This window comes from Dendrobates tinctorius, unplaced genomic scaffold, assembly GCF_039654945.1.
Source record: "Dendrobates tinctorius isolate UK_male_01 unplaced genomic scaffold, ASM3965494v1 ptg000407l, whole genome shotgun sequence".
Classification (NCBI taxonomy): Eukaryota; Metazoa; Chordata; class Amphibia; order Anura; family Dendrobatidae; genus Dendrobates; species Dendrobates tinctorius.
This window is the reverse complement of record NW_027362072.1, coordinates 111824-125750: the sequence shown is the minus strand read 5'-3', so window position 1 is coordinate 125750 and position 13927 is coordinate 111824. Positions and strand designations below refer to the sequence as shown.

Sequence of the window (13927 nt, the reverse complement as noted above, 5' to 3'; positions counted from 1 at the left end):
GAGTATTTTGGCATGCTCGGAGATTTAGTTTGTGTCGCCGTAGCTGCATGATTTGCGGCTCCTAGACAGCCTGAATACATGTGGGGATTTCCTAACAAACAGGCATTCCTCCTCACGTGTATTCAGGCTGTCTAGCAGTCGCAAATCATGCAGCTGCGGTGACACAAACTAAATCTCCGAGCACGCCAAAATAATCAGAGAACACCCGAGCATGCTCGGAAAACTCAAGTAACGAGCATACTCGCTCATCACTATTAATCACTATTAACTATTAGGACAGAAGATCATTTGACATATTGACAGACTGTTAGTAAGAATTCTGTATAAATTATGGATTTTTCTCCTCTACAGGGCCGTCCACTTAGTGCGTCATAAAGACACAAACAAGGTATTCGCCATGAAGAAACAAGCAAGGAGTAACCTGGAGGATCCAAAGTATCTTGAAATGGCCTATCAGGAAAGGGACATCGCAATATTCGCTGATTGTCCCTTTGTTGTCTCCACGTTTTGTTCCTTCCCAACTAAACGACATCTGTGTATGGTCATGGACTTTGAAGCAGGTAAGACATATCCATTGTATCTCTATCCAGCCCATATCTGCTTAAACATATAAAGCTACCAATGTATTTATATTTCATTAATCTACATGCTCAGAAGAACAGTTTAGGAAGGTTACATCTTTCTGACAGATAATAATTTTCATTGCTTCTTATTGCATTTTTTTCTGATGTTGGGGCAACAAAAACACTGCAATTCCATCTGAGTTTATTTGTTTTTTTATTATTTATTTTGAATGGAGAAAAAGTGATGTTTATATAAAATTTTCTTTCCCCAAATATTTTTGTTATTTTATTTTTTAGTCTCCATAAGGGACCTGAACTTGCGATTATATAATCGTAATTACTATGTACTGCAATATGGGCATTGCAGAATATGGTGAAAATCTTGGTCCACTATGAAGCCAAGCTATACACTGACCTTCACAGAAGTACCATAGTGGCAAGGATAGTAGTCTTCCGCAGACACTCAGCAGCCATAGCAAACCACTGACATGGAATGGGGGCGATGAGTGCTTAGAGCAGCTCACCTCCAGGTCACCTGCTGTAAATGCCGCTGTCAGAGATTGACAGTGCAATGTACGAGTTTACCAGCAGGGGGCAGATCTCAGCTCTCTTTTTGTATAGGATTACTCTGCAGTATACAGTATACGCTCTACATCACACAGTGTATCTCTATGATTGACTCCCTGCCCCAATGTCTCAGCTTATTTCTCATTCACACTCATCATGTGTAATTTACATTATAACAAACCCTCACCTGTCATATTTGCTTTCTGCTCTAGGAGGAGACTGTGGCAGTCTCTTAAAGTTATATGGTCGCTTATCCCTCGCCTGGGCCCGCAGGTACCTTGCAGAAACGGTTGTTGCTGTGGAATATCTGCACAGCTATGGTGTGGTTCATAGAGACCTGAAGCCTGGAAAGTAAGTGAGCGCTGCAGTATAATAAAGGGAGAGACAGTTATAGTTTGGTATACAGTCTATGGGTTATTACTTAGGGCTGACAATATCTTTTCTTTTACAGCCTCATGATATCATCAACTGGACATATCAAAGTCACCGATTTTGGTATTTCAAAACTCGGACTCATGAGACCAACATCAGACATTTACAAGGCTCAAACTGAAGACATCACCAGAGAGTTTCCTGATGATGGGGTTAGCTATACATAAAAAACTTATTCTTTACAGATCTGATCTATTTCTGCTTCTCGGATATTTTCTCACATAGAAAACTTTTCCACTGATATTATTTGTCACAGTTATTTTCATTGATCATCTTCTTATTGTTCTGTTGGTTTTCAGATGATTGGTACATTGCATTATATAGCCCCAGAAGTCATCTTAGGGGAGCGCTACGGAAGGCCTATTGACTGGTGGTCACTAGGGATCATCATGTATAAATTTCTTACTGGCGATGTGCCATTTAAAGGAAGATACAAAAGTATTATTTTTAACAGTATCACCACAGGTAAGTAAAATATTCTGAATGCTGTGTGATGCCACAGTAATTTGGTTCAGTTGTTATGTTCATTCTTTGGTTTAGTTACTTGTTGCTTTTGATGAGTTTTTTTAAATGATAGTAAATGTAGAGACTTTCTTTTCTGTAATATTTACTTTTTACATAACAGATAACATCACTTTGAAATTTAAAAAGCATGCTCTTCATCCCAAAGCTCAAAGCATCATTACTCAGCTACTCATAAAAGATCCAACACATAGACTCGGGACAGGTAATATATATAGTAGTATTAATAATGACTTATAGCTCCTCTGTGACCTGACAAATAGATCATTTCCATGAGGATCAACACTGAGGTCTCTGCGTTATCTTCTTGTCCATTCCCCATTCTTCATGCCATGACTTACAGTATATTTTGGATCTGCTATATCTTCAGTTTAGATTAACTTAAAATGTACAGTCTTCCTAACATTGTCTGGATCACTTTTTTCTTGTCTTCCGTTTCCAGGAGGAGCAAATGAAATCAAGAGTCATCCATTCCTGAGTGAGTTAGACTTTGAGAACCTTCAAAATATGCCAACGTTAAGGCCAGATATTACATCAGAGGAGGACACCCGCTACTTTCCCAGTAAGTAGAATGAGACGTCATCTGGTTAAAGTTGCCGTTTGTCTTGTCTTTTATTTTATGTGACAATATGTTCCCATCATTATTAGTAATAACTTGGTGACTGTCTGTGATTATATTAATAATCTTTGATAATACTTGTACTTTGTAGCTGGCATTAAGAGACCCAAACATATGGATTCAGATGAGGATGACACAAGTGAGGAGGTCAGTGATTGGCCAGAAAGTCTAAACTATGTATCATCTTCTCAAAGACTTTCTAAGGTAAGTATATCATCAGTAAATCCACAAAACTATAACTAAAATAGTATGAAAATACTATATATATATATAATTAATTTTACTCTGTGTATTTTAGCTATATGACCCCAATACCATGATGATGAGAGATGAAGACCATGAGCCATCTCCAGATTGCTCTCTAGAGACCAGCACAAAACACTCAGACGTGTGAGTAGATTATTACAGGGTATAGTACTGACATATCTTCAGAATACCAAATACAAGACGCATATGACACAATACTAAATCCAGAACTCACCGCCCCCATGATTGATCATCACTGTAATGTCTGGCTTGTGATAACGCTGGTGATAACAGTTGATCATTATGACCAGCCTTTCATTTCAATTTCATTAAAGCCCTTTATTACTAGTTATTCTTCATTCTTGCTGACAGAAGGCAGTCCTGTGCAAGGTATACCCTTCATTTTGGCCAAGTGTCCTAATTGCCCATAAAAAAGGAGTCTTTTTATTTTTCATTGCTTTCACTTGTAATTTATTTTTTTTCTACTAAACAGGCAGAAAGAATCTTCTCCAACTGGAAATGATGGTGATAATCAGTGCTTCACTACTGAAAACAAGTCACCCTCTCCCATATTGCCAGGTATGTGCAGGTCTATAGGACATCTTGTTGTCGTCACTGATCATAAGGTGTAATGTAAATGTTACATGAGGGCTCAGAAAATCACTGCTTTTTTGTGCCTTTAAAATAATCAACAATCCAACACTTTACTGTATAAAATTCTCACTCTTATGTGCTGCGCATTAAAAGGTATAAGGGGCCATACAGTCTGGTGCCTGATACTGATCACGAATGCTCTGCCCATGGTTCAGTCAGGCCCCAAACTAACCCTATATATACCCTTAATGTGCCACAGATGTTTTAACCCCTTAACTCCCGAAGCTTTTTTCCGATTTTGCATTTTCGTTTTTCTTTCCCCTTCTTTCCAGAGCCATAAGTTTTTTTATTTTTAGGTCAATATTGCCGTGTGAGGGCTTATTTTTTGTGGGACGAGTTGTACTCTTGAACAATACCTTTGGTTTTACCATGTCGTGTAACAGAAAACAGGAAAAAAAATTCAAAGTGCAGTAAAATTGCAAAATAAATGCAATCCCACACTTAATTTTTGATTGGCTTTTTTGCTAGGTTCACTAAATGCTAAAACTGACCTGTGATTTTGATTCTCCAGGTCATTACGAGTTCATAGACACCAAATATGTCTAGGTTCTTTTTTATCTAAGTGGTGAAGAAAAATTCCAAACTTTGCAAAAAAAAAAATTGCGCCCTTTTCTGAGACCCGTAGCCTCTCCACTTTTTGGGATCTCTGGTTGGGCGAGGATTTATTTTTTGCACGCCGAGCTGACGTTTTTAATGATAACACTTTTATACAGATACGTTCTTTTGATCGCCTGTTATTTCATGTTAATGCAATATCGCGGCGACCAAAAAAACTTAATTATGGCGTTTCTATTAGTTTTCTCGCTCAGCCGTTTGGCGATAGGGTTAATCTTTTTTTTATTGATAGATCGGGTGATTCTGTACACAGCAATACCAAATATGTGTAGGTTTGATTTTTTTTATTGTTTAATTTTGAATGAGGCGAAAGAGGGGGGATTTAAACTTTTGTTTTTTTATATTTTTTAAAAACATTTTTTTATTTTTGCATTACTCCATGGGAGGCTAAAAACTGCCATAAATCAATCGCCTCTGCTACATAGAGGAGATGCATAGATCCCCTCTATGTAGCAGAATTATAGGTGTGCTATGAACGCCGACCACAGGGTTGAGCTCATAGCAATCCGGCATCAGCAACCATAAAGATATGACTCTAATCTTATAGGAGTTTTTCATTGACTTGTTTTTCTTAATTTTTTGTATGATTTTCCAGTTGATACGAAAAATACATCTGCACTAAAACTGGAAGAGCAAAAACCAGAAATAGTAGTAAAGACAGAACCTAGCAGAGGTAAGTGTGACAATAAGGTCTATGTGGTCTGATGTCGGCGACTGAGAATAATTCACAAGGAGGATATATTATATGTTACTTTTTTACATGAATTTCCAGTTGAGACAATAAATACATCTGCATTAAACCTGGGAGAAGATCAAGACCCAAAAATAGTCCCAGAGACAGAACCGAGCAGAGGTAAGTGTGACAATAAGGTCTTTGTTGTCTGATGTCGGCGACAGAATAATTCACGAGCAGGATATATTATGTGTCAATGGAGAGATTTTCACATCTACGACTGACAATGATCACTGACTTGTTTTTCTTACTTTTTTATATGAATTTCAAGATGAGACAAAAAATACCTCTGCATTAAACCTGGGAGAAGATCAAGACCCAGAAATAGTCCCAGAGACAGAACCTAGCAGAGGTAAGTGTGACAATTAGGTCTATGTGGTCTGATGTCGGAGACTGAGAATAATTGAGGAGGAGGATATATTATATGTCAATGTGGGATTTTCACATCAAGGACTGACAATGATTATTGACTTGTTTTTCTTACTTTTTTATATAATTTTCCAGTTGAGGCAAAAAATACATCTGCTTTAAAACTGGGAGAAGAGCAAGACCCAGAAATACTTGCAGAGACAGAGCCTAGCAGAGGTAAGTGTGACAATAAGGTCTATGTGGTCTGATGTCGGCGACTGAGAATAATTCACGAGGAGGATATATTATATGTAAAACGAAAAAAGTGGTTTGGTACCGTGTTAGCCAGTAGAAAAAAATATATAAAGTGCTCTCAGTGAGAGAAACAAAATAGGAATCTTGTGGGTATGATACCTTTTAATGGCTAACAAATAATAGTGAATGTTGTTACAAAGCAAGCTTTCGGGACTGCTTACGTCCCTTCATCAAGCTGATAAGCTGCTGATATGCATATCAGCCTGATTAAGGGACGTAAGCAGTCCCGAAAGCTTGCTTTGTAACAACATTTACTATTATTTGTTAGCCATTAAAAGGTATCATACCCACAAGATTCCTATTTTGTTTCTCTCACTGAGAGCACTTTATATATATTATATGTAGTGATGAGCGAATGTGCTCTTTACTCGAGTTTTCTGAACATGTTTGAGTGTTCCCTGAGTAGTTTCGGCATGCTCGGAAATCAAGTTTTATTCCCCGCAGCTGCATGATTTGAGACTGCTAGAGAGCCTGAATTCATGTGAGGATTTCCGAAAAAACTGGCAATCCCCACATGTATTCAGGCTGTCTAGAAGCTGCAAATCATGCAGCTGCGGGGACTAAAACTTAATTCATGAGCACGATCAAAATGCTCGGAAAACTCGAGTAACGAACACACTCGCTCATCACTATATGTCAATGGTGGGATTTTCACATCTATGACTGACAATAATCATTGACTTGTTTTTCTTACTTTTTTATATGAATTTCCAGTTGAGGCGAAAAATACCTCTGCATTAAAACTGGGAGAAGATCAAGACCCAGAAATAGTAGCAGAGACAGAACCTAGTAGAGGTAAGTGTGACAATAAGGTCTATGTTGTCTGATGTCGGCAACTGAGAATAATTCATGAGGAGGATATATTATATGTAGTGATAAGCGAGTGTGCTCTTTACTCGAGTTTTCCGAACATGCTCGGGTGTTCTCTGAGTATTTTGGGCGTGCTCGGAAATCCAGTTTTAGTCCCCGCAGCTGCATGATTTGAGACTGCTAGAGAGCCTGAATACATGTGGGGATTTCCAAAAAAACATGCAATCATCCCCGCATGTATTCAGGCTGTCTAGCAGCTGCAAACCATGCAGCTGCAGGGACTAAAATTTAATTTCCGAGCACGCCCAAAATACTCGGAGAGCACCCGGAGAACACCTGAGAATGCTTGGAAAACTCAAGTAACGAGCACAATCGCTCATCACTACATATAATATATCCTTCTCGGGAATTATTCTCAGTCACCGACATCAGACAGTCAGTCCCCGCAGCTGCATGATTTGCGGCTGACAGCCTGAATACATGTGGCGATTGCTTGTTCTTTAGCAAAAATCCCCACATGTATTCAGGCGTTCCAGCAGCCGCAAATCATGCAGCTGCGAGGACTAAAACTTAGTTCACGAGTATGCTCAAAATACTTGGAGAACACCTGAGCATGCTCGGAAAGCTCCAGTAACAAGCACACTCACCCATCACTATATGTCTATGGTGGGATTTTCACATTGATGACTGACAATGATCAATGACTTGTTTTTCTTACTTTTTTACCTGAATTTCCAGTTGATACGAAAAATACATCTGCACTAAAACTGGAAGAGCAAAAACCAGAAATAGTAGTAAAGACAGAACCTAGCAGAGGTAAGTGTGACAATAAGGTCTATGTTGTCTGATGTTGGCGACTGAGAATAATTCCCGAGGAGGATATATTATATATCAATGGTGGGATTTTCACATCTATGACTGACAATGATCATTGACTTGTTTTTCTTACTTTTTTACATGAATTTCAAGATAAGACAAAAAATACATCTGCATTAAAACTGGAAGAAGATCAAGACCCAGAAATAGTCCCAGAGACAGAACCTAGCAGAGGTAAGTGTGACAATAAGGTCAATGTTGTCTGATGTCGGCGATTGAGAATTAGTCACAAGGAGGAGATGATAACTCCCAATTATACGATTGCCACATGTATGATGACTGACAATGATCATTGACTTGTTTTTCTTACTTTTTTACATGAACTTCAAGATGAGACAAAAAATACATCTGCATTAAAACTGGAAGAAGATCAAGACCCAGAAATAGTCCCAGAGACAGAACCTAGCAGAGGTAAGTGTGACAATAAGGTCTATGTTGTCTGATGTCGGCGATTGAGAAATAGTCACGAGGAGGAGATGTTAACTCCCAGTTATACAATTGCCACATGTATGATGACTGACAATGATCATTGACTTGATTTTTTACTTTTTATATAAATTTCTAGTTGAGAAGAAAAATAACTCTGCAATAAAACTGGTAGAAGATCAAAATGCCAAAATAGTAGAAGAGCGAGAACCTAGAAGACGTAAGTGTGATAATAAGGCCTATGTTGATTGATGTTGGCCAGTGAGAATAATTCATGTGGAGAAGATGTTTTCTGTCAGTGGTGGGATTGTCACATGTATGATGAGTGACAATGATCCTGTTCCTCTGCACGGAAAAGATTTCTCTACCGTCCTGCCACAATGACACCAAAGCAGTATCCTCTAATATGGAGTCCCATTACTTACATTAGTTTTATATCTCTTCTCAAAGGTTCCATCTTCCGCCGGATTATATCATCCTGCCGGCGTGGAATATCCAGGGCCGCTCGCAGCATCAGTAGATGCATTTGTCCAATCTGTCCTTAGGGCACCATATACATCTAGTACAGCAAGTCCATCATCAAAGCTGTACTTGGGCAGCACGGTGGCTCAGTGGTTATCAGTGTTGCTTTGCAGCACTGGGATCCTGGGTTTAAATGTCACTAAGGAAAACATCTGCAAGGAGTTTGTATGTTCTCCCCGTGTTTGCGTGGGTTTCCTCCGGGTACTCCGGTTTCCTCCCACACTCCAAAGACATACTGATAGGGAATTCCCAATTTAAAAAAATTAAATAAAAATTCTGAATTAATTAATATTCCTTTGTAATAGAATATTTCTGAAATATATGGCATACCAATACTGTACGTCATACATGTTTGAAGAATCCTCATGAAGTTTTGCTTTTTTCACTAAACGTGTATGTACTTTAGTGTGGTGGGGTAATATACTTCCCAACTGCCGTCTTCTCTGAGATCAAGCTCTGTCCGGCTCCTGTTTTGTGTGATGTCATAGATACATAGCTACATACATAGGTTGAAAAAAGACCTAGGTCCATCAAGTTTAACCTTTCTCCACCAATTGTCCATTTTGTCACTAAATTAAATATAGCCCACAATGTTATGTGTATTGAGGAAATCATCCAGCCCTGGTTAAAAGCTGTTGTAGTGTCTGCTATTAGTAGTTCTTGTAGTTGGGCATTCCATAGTGTGACTGCTCTAACTGTAAATAACCCTTTCCTATTTAGCTGTCAGAATCGCCTGTCATCGCTCTTCAGACTCTTCGGCTTACTCTATGCTCTCGGTGTGAGCAAGAAGTCTCTTCTATAATGCAAGTCTATGGGGCCTTGTTCGGACGCTCCATAGGCTTATATTGTTAAGGGGAACCTGTCACCTCGTTTTTCAGCTATAAGCTGCGGCCACTGCCTTTCGGGGCTTATCAACAGCATTCTAGAATGCTGTAGAAAGGCAGTGGCCGCAGCTTATAGCTGAAATAATAATAATAATAATATAATAATAAATTTTTAGATAGAGAAAGGCACCGCGCTCACAGGACGATTCAAAGATGATAACGTAATGCTGTAATGCTGTAGATAAGCCCCTGATGAAACCTGAAAAATAAGAAAAACATGTTAGATTATACTCACCAGGGGGGGTGGGTGTCGTGGTCCGGTGCCTCCCATCTTCATACGATGATGTCCTCCTCCTTGCTTCTGTTGAGGGTATTGTAAAGTACTGCAGTGCGCAGGCACCAGGAAAGGTCAGAGAGGTTCGGCGCCTGTGCACTGCAGTACTCTGCTCTGCCCTCAACAGGGCCGATAAAGTATGCATGCGTCATCATATGAAGATGGGAGGTGCCGGATGTTACGGCGACACCCATTGGACCAGACACCAGGGTGAGTATAATCTAACTCTTTTTTCTTATCTTTCAGGTTTCCCCAGGGGCTTATCTACAGCATTACAAAATGCTGTAGATGAGCCCCTGATGGTGGTGGCTGCAGCTGATAGGCCAAAAATGGGGTGACAGATCCCATTTAAATTCCGCGCCAATATCGCTGATTGCGGCAAATCCGTGCGTGCAGGAGATGACCCGAGGCAACCGTCGGGAGATCAGCGGCTAACGCAGCATATCGCCTGGCGGTGGCGTGCGTCGTTCGAAATCCGTGCCAATTCGCGGCCGGACTGCGCCTGTAGCTGATCGGTCGCGTCTGGCCGGCCGCGACCAATCAGCAACGCGGGATTTCCATTGCAAACAGACAGACAAAATTAGACGATTATATAGTAGATGGCTCCATTAACACAAACATCGGAAAACGTTTTTCTAGGGCTTCAGCTGCAAGCCCCCAACCATAGACAAAGACACAATGTGAACTTAGATCAAGTTCAGCAGCGTAGCTAGCAGGGGGGCACAGGGTGCAGTCGCCCCGGGCCCCTTGATCTGAGGGGCCCATCCAGAGCTTCTGCCACTGTTAACCATGTCAGCGTGCGCAGCTCACTGATGTAGCTAAGCTGCACTGTAGATGCAGGGAGATTATAGCTTTAAGCTTCCTCCAGCGAACTGCAGACATGCCCACACTGCTCCTGTGTGTCTGCAGGAGAGAGGTCACCACACAGCACCAGCTTCTTCACCTGGACAGGAGCAGGACAAGACGGTGCTGTGAGTAAGAACTCGGGGGCCCTGAGGGGTCTGTGCAGTGAGGAGGGGGGAGGACGCTGCTCACCTCCTGACAAATCCTGGATGGTTTATTTTCTTGTATCTGAGGCACAGTAGATTTATGGCGGCTGCTTGAACTCTTATACAGCTCAGAAGATGTCTCTGTCAGTGCAAATCAGCTGCCATAAATCTCACTGTGCCTCAGAGCCACTGACATGAGTGATATCATAATGGTATATATGGTATATAAATGTAAAAATCTAAAGTAGTAAAAACTGAAGGCAGTAGTCTATTGACAAAATTAAGAAATAGTGTTTTAATAGCTCATTGGGGCTCAGCAATGTTTCAGTTTACTGAGAACCTTTTTCCAGGAGAATCAAAACTCTGGTTTTTTTCATTTTGTCTAAGCGGTGTGCTACTTTCATTTTTGCTGCTATATTGAAGATCGGTAAATGCCTGGAATGTTTGGCAGCCGTATATTTCATATATCTCTACATATATGTATATATGCAGTATACATACACCCCCCCCCCCCCCGTGACTTGGTCCTGTAGCCGGGGTGAGGGTCCTATCATCTCATATTGTAAATCCAGGGTGGCAAACATGAAAAGCCAATTACGGTATATAACTTTTTACTAAAAAAAATAATCCCCACAAAGTTGAGGATGAATATATATGATAAAGAGCCAAATAGAAGAAAATACAAACAGCCAGCAGGTGCGTATAGCTGATCACATATAGACCCCTGAACATATACTCAGTCTGGACAAGACCCCCCCAAAGGCAGAAAGGGGAATAAAAGAGAAGACATACCAGGGTGCACTTTTCTTCTTTACATGAGTAATATTTTACCTCCCTCTCTTCTAAATCCCTCTTTCTTTCTCCCTCTTTGGGGTCTTGTTCAGCCAAGAATATTTCTTTTAGGGTCACCTGGGTACATTCAGGGAGCTATACCCATATCCTGGACTCTATACGCACCCACTGGCTGTTTATATTTTCTTCTATTTAGTTCTTTGTCATATATATCAGGACTGTGCAGGTGTAGCTCACAGACAGGGACTGACAGAGACCAGAATCAGAGGCATGGGAGCTACAGCGGGGGCCATTATACAGTGTTAGAGCTAATTCGAGGGTCATAATCCAGCGGATGAGCTAATGCGGGAGTCAGTATATAGCATGAGAGCTAATGCAGGGGCCATTATACAGTATGGGAGCTGGTGTGAGGCCAGTATAGAGCGTGAGAGCTAATGCAGGGGTCATTATACAGTATGGGAGCTAGTGTGGGGCCAGTATAGAGCGTGAGCGCTAATGCAGGGGCCATTATACAGTATGGGAGCTAATGTGGGGGCCATTATACAGTACAGTTTAAAGTCTACTGTGGGGGCTGTCATACAGTATGGGGGCCTATATACAGTGTGGGAGCTACTGTGGGGGCCATCATACAGTATGGGGGTCTATATACAGTGTGGGAGCTACTGTGGGGGCCATCACACAATATGGGGGTCTATATACAGTGTGGGAGCTACTGTGGGGGCCATCATACAGTATGGAGGTCTATATACAGTGTGGGAGCTACTTTGGGGGCCATCATACAGTATGGGGGTCTATATACAGCGTGGGAGCTACTGTGGGGGCCATCATACAGTATGGGGGTCTTTATACAGTGTGAGAGCTACTGTGAGGGCACAAGAGACATTCTGCTATGTAAAGGGCACAATAGTGGCATTATTATGTGAGGCAGTTAGAGGATTCCTGCGCTTGTACCACACAGCAGGTGCATTAATAGGGACACATATGGCAGCAGCAGCTCAGTATTGGGGTATCAGGTACAATAGTAGGGACACATACGGCAGCAGCGGCTCAGTATTGGGGTATCAGGTACAATAGTAGGGACACATACGGCAGCAGCGGTCAGTATTGGGGTATCAGGTGCAGTAATAGGGACACATACGGCAGCAGTGGCTCAGTATTGGGGTATCAGGTACAATAGTAGGGACACATATGGCAGCAGCGGTTCAGTATTAGGGTATCAGGTGCAGCAATAGGGACACATACGGCAGCAGCGGCTCAGTATTGGGGTATCAGGTACAATAGTAGGGACACATACCCCAATGCTGAGCCACTGCTGCCGTATCAGGTACAATAGTAGGGACACATACGGCAGCAACGGCTCAGTATTGGGTGAGTAGTTTGTGCAGGTTGGAGATAGATGGGTACTAAGCTGGAAATGTGAGAAGTCAAATGTGTCTTTGTTGTATTCTCTGCAGATGAGTCCTGGCTGGAGAAGTAGACATGTCGGTCTGAGTAAAGTGTAAAAGTGAATGATTATCAGAAAGAACGGGGCCTGTAAGTTATCATATGTAACTGTATAGTAAACTCTTGTATATGCTGCAGGACTGGTATCTACCACTATGAGATCACCATATGGCGGTAATATCAGTATTGTTTTTTGTATAGAGATTTGTTTCAGTTACAGCGCGGTCATCTGCTGAGGTTCTCCTATACTCACGACTAGAGTGTGCCAACCTGAGTTGTAATCAGGGTTACCGGTTGGGAGCCCACTCAGATTTTTTCGCCCCCCCCAAGCCGAACCCCTAGCTACGCTTCTGATCAAGTTATTAAGTTATAGCCATCAAGAAGAAAGAAAAAAAATGGATCCAGCTCACTGCTTGTAGTCCAAATGGAGATCCTAAAAAATACCTTTTAAATAGTCTGTGGTCTGGCGCATGGATCGAGATACATACCAGGCTGGCTCCATAGTCAAATAGCTTCAAAAAGTAGTAGTATATGTAATTACTGCTATCTCCTGCCAAATTCCTTAGTGAGGAGTGCCGAACCTTTATTCAGGTTATTTTTTAACGCAGAATGCTTAAGACAACGAATAGGTTAAAAAAAACACACTATGCCAATAATAGTTATTCCATGTTCTTGTATGGACCTTGAGAATATATCCATGTCAGAAGGAGCAGACATCAGAAGGGTCGGAGGTTGATCATAGAACTTTGCTTTACCTTATTGACTTAACGGAGTCCAAAACATGAACCGATTGGCTTTATTGGGGAATGCACAGTTCACAGCTGAGAAACACACAATATAGGAGATTGTGATCTGTGCGTTTCTAGTCTCCTATGGCTGCAGTATTTGCGGTGTGCAAGTGTCATACCCAAACAGTTACACAGCAGCAAATACTGTATAAACTGGCAGCAGAAAAAAATAAATAAATGTTAAAATCGTGTCATTTTAATAATACATGATTATATAAATCAATGCAAAAATAAAAATGGGAACATTCTTCTTAAGAACCCGTGCTCTACAATGGGCTGCAGGGCTTTGCTACATTGCACAAACAAAAGAGAAGATTCAAATTATCCACAACTTTAATAAAAAAAATTGATACACATATAAAGCATTCACGGAAAGCCTACAAGTGAAGATCATTAACTGGAAAAATACAGTGTTTGTGTATCCATAGTCCAGCATAGTGCAATTATTCGCATGTACTTTTATATCTTGGCCGATTTTGGTTTCAGAGACCTGCTGAAAGTATTGGCAA

At 41.0% G+C, this 13927-nt stretch overlaps 1 protein-coding gene and 1 long non-coding RNA gene across 2 annotated transcripts; both read left to right on the top strand.

Moving 5' to 3' along the window:
* Positions 1-397: 397 nt before the first annotated feature.
* LOC141076461 (microtubule-associated serine/threonine-protein kinase 3-like) lies at positions 398-5103 on the top strand. Its single transcript, XM_073563928.1, has 11 exons — positions 398-560; positions 1343-1481; positions 1582-1714; positions 1862-2027; positions 2188-2289; positions 2527-2646; positions 2795-2907; positions 3002-3093; positions 3443-3528; positions 4814-4891; positions 4991-5103. The coding sequence occupies exons 1-11, from the start codon at positions 398-400 to the stop codon at positions 5101-5103; spliced, it is 1305 nt and encodes a 434-aa protein (XP_073420029.1).
* Positions 5104-5463: 360 nt separating this feature from the next.
* LOC141076460 (uncharacterized) lies at positions 5464-7239 on the top strand. The gene is made up of 3 exons (XR_012227491.1): positions 5464-5536; positions 6329-6409; positions 7163-7239. It is a non-coding gene; the product is annotated as an uncharacterized lncRNA (long non-coding RNA).
* Positions 7240-13927: the final 6688 nt, after the last annotated feature.

Bases quoted from the DNA above. Each gene is read 5' to 3' on its own strand.
- LOC141076461 (XM_073563928.1), top strand. From the start codon at position 398: ATGAAGAAACAAGCAAGGAGTAACCTGGAGGATCCAAAGTATCTTGAA. The intron at 2,647-2,794 runs GTAAGTAGAATG...TGTACTTTGTAG, and splicing joins GGACACCCGCTACTTTCCCA to CTGGCATTAAGAGACCCAAA. The intron at 2,908-3,001 runs GTAAGTATATCA...TGTGTATTTTAG, and splicing joins CTTCTCAAAGACTTTCTAAG to CTATATGACCCCAATACCAT.